This window comes from Rhea americana, unplaced genomic scaffold (assembly GCF_003343005.1).
Source record: "Rhea americana isolate MKP2758 unplaced genomic scaffold, rheAme1 scaffold_412, whole genome shotgun sequence".
Lineage (NCBI taxonomy): Eukaryota > Metazoa > Chordata > Aves > Rheiformes > Rheidae > Rhea > Rhea americana.
In genome coordinates, this window is record NW_028186549.1 from 169,936 (window position 1) to 171,864 (window position 1,929).

Below are 1,929 nucleotides of genomic sequence, written 5' to 3' on the forward strand. Positions count from 1 at the left end.
TTTTTTTTTTTTTTTTCCTCAGTATTTATTGCTCCACTGGGGAAAAACATATGGATTCTGGATCAAATGGGGCATAATTTCTGCTTGTGATGAGCACTTGTGTGGCCACAACATTCAGGTCCCAACGGAGCGAGTACTGAKATCAGAGTTGCTGTGAGAGCCGAGACCTCTTCACACTGAGATCAGTTTAGTATTTCTTTAATTCTATAGCTCATGCCAAACCCACAGGTGCAAAAAATGACTGACTGCAATGACCAAGAAGGCCAGCTTGCTCCTGAATCCACTGAAACTAGTCGTGGTGAAGCGCTGGAGAGCGCTGGTTACTCCTCTGAGTAGTTTTCTTTTCTATTTAGCATCTGCAATGAGCTGTGAAAGTGCAGGGTTTGGAGGCGAAGCAGTTCGTGGTGCTGGGAATGGTCTAGATGGGCTCAGGCACCTCCTTGCTGCTGCCCTCAGAAAGCTGAGATCCATCCGCAGAACCAGCCTGGAGCAGCGCTCCCATCCACGCATGTACAACATCATATGGGTGCAGTTAGGACCACCAAGGTTCACAGTCCTCTTTGGTGGCTCAAGGCCTTCTTGAAGATCTGAGTAGCTTGCAGAGGTCTGTCTTGCTGCCTAGGCTATGGCTTGAGCTGCRTCTGCTCTCCCACCTCTGAACAGTGTGTTTCTGTGCCGGTTTTCAGGGCGTCCTGGTGTATCCTGGGCTGTGTGTTTGCCAGGAATGTCACCATCCYCCTCTCAGCTTTAGCTCACCCAGGGTGGTGATATTTTGGGGCTCAGCAGCCTGCAACTGGTGCTGCTCTTAGACCTGAAACTTCCAAGCTGGTGCCGTGACGCTGAGGGCAACGGGCTGCAGCCCAGCTGGCCGGTGGCTTTTGCCTGTCTTAGGAGACCTCATTGCACGTGCGACCTGCGGAGGCTCTGCCGTGAGGCTGGAAACGTGCTGGCAGAGCCGCTCTTAGGGGCTTAGGCTTGCTCCAGGCTGAAACAGCCGCAGCTCTGCCGCGCTGGAGGGGAAAGCACTGACGTGCCGGGAGCGCGGTTTCCTTCCCGCCGGGCTCGCTGGTGGCACTGCGAGGACCGCGCCGCCCGAGCCCCCGGCGATGCGCACGCGTCCCAGCCCGTTGCTTGACAGACTGCGTTGTGCTTGTCTTCAACAGATGCCGATGTGCCGGGGAGCAGCGACGGGGCAGACGGCAGGTCCCATGTAAGCACGCCGGACGCGGGATTGCCAGCAGCGCTCCCTGGGGTGCTGCCGAGGGGGACGGGCGAGCGTGGCCATYGCGGCAGGGTTTCGGTGCTTGACCTCTCCTTGATGGGACTGGGCCACCAGGACTGGGCCGTGGGGCTGTCCCAGCCCCACGTGCTCKGCTGAGAGTGGCCACTCCGGTTGAACGGCCCAGGGCAAAGCCACGAAGCGCCTGCGGAGGCTGAGATTTCCCATCTGATGACCCAGGAGAGGATGCCGGTGGCAACGGGTCGTGTCCTGCCCTGGTGCCTTCGGCTCTGGCCACGGTCGATGCAGCTGCAGCGGAGGTTTTTCCATCAGGGGAGCAAAACCAGAGGCGGGGGGGGGGGTCATTCCCCAAGGACGTTTAGGCAGGAGCGGGGCCCGGCCGGGCTTCGCAGGGAATTGCACCGCACCCATCTTGTGGGAGCCAAAGGGCTCCCGGTTCAGCTGTCGCTGTCACTGAGCCGCGCTGGCCGGCAGGCCTCGCCGGGGCGCGCGGGGGGCCAGCCGAAGCCGCCCCTGCCCCGTAGCTGCCGGAGGGAGGATCGCGCCCAGCGGGGCCGGGAGGATCGCGCCCAGCTCGGCGCTGCAGCTCTGCCTCTTCATCGGGGTGCAGCCGCGCGCACGTGCGCGTGTGTGCRTGCACGCGCGTGTGCGCTCTAGCGGAGCTGCACCCCAGCGCCTTCCCTGCAGCA

At 60.9% G+C, this 1,929-nt stretch overlaps 1 protein-coding gene across 6 annotated transcripts in view; it reads left to right on the top strand.

The window, feature by feature from the left end:
* The window catches only part of JSRP1 (junctional sarcoplasmic reticulum protein 1), a 36,645-nt gene that overhangs the window by 30,667 nt on the left and 4,049 nt on the right, over positions 1-1,929 (top strand). For 5 of the 6 annotated variants that reach the window (XM_085314829.1, XM_085314828.1, XM_085314827.1 and 2 more), the window contains one exon: positions 1,164-1,210. The exons of the other annotated variant lie outside the window; for it this stretch is intronic. Coding sequence is in view for 2 of the 5 variants with exons in the window: in XM_085314828.1 (XP_085170954.1) it covers positions 1,164-1,210 (47 nt within the window). In the remaining 3 variants the exon portion in view is untranslated. The remainder of the gene's footprint in view (positions 1-1,163; positions 1,211-1,929) is intronic. 6 annotated transcript variants of the gene reach the window in all.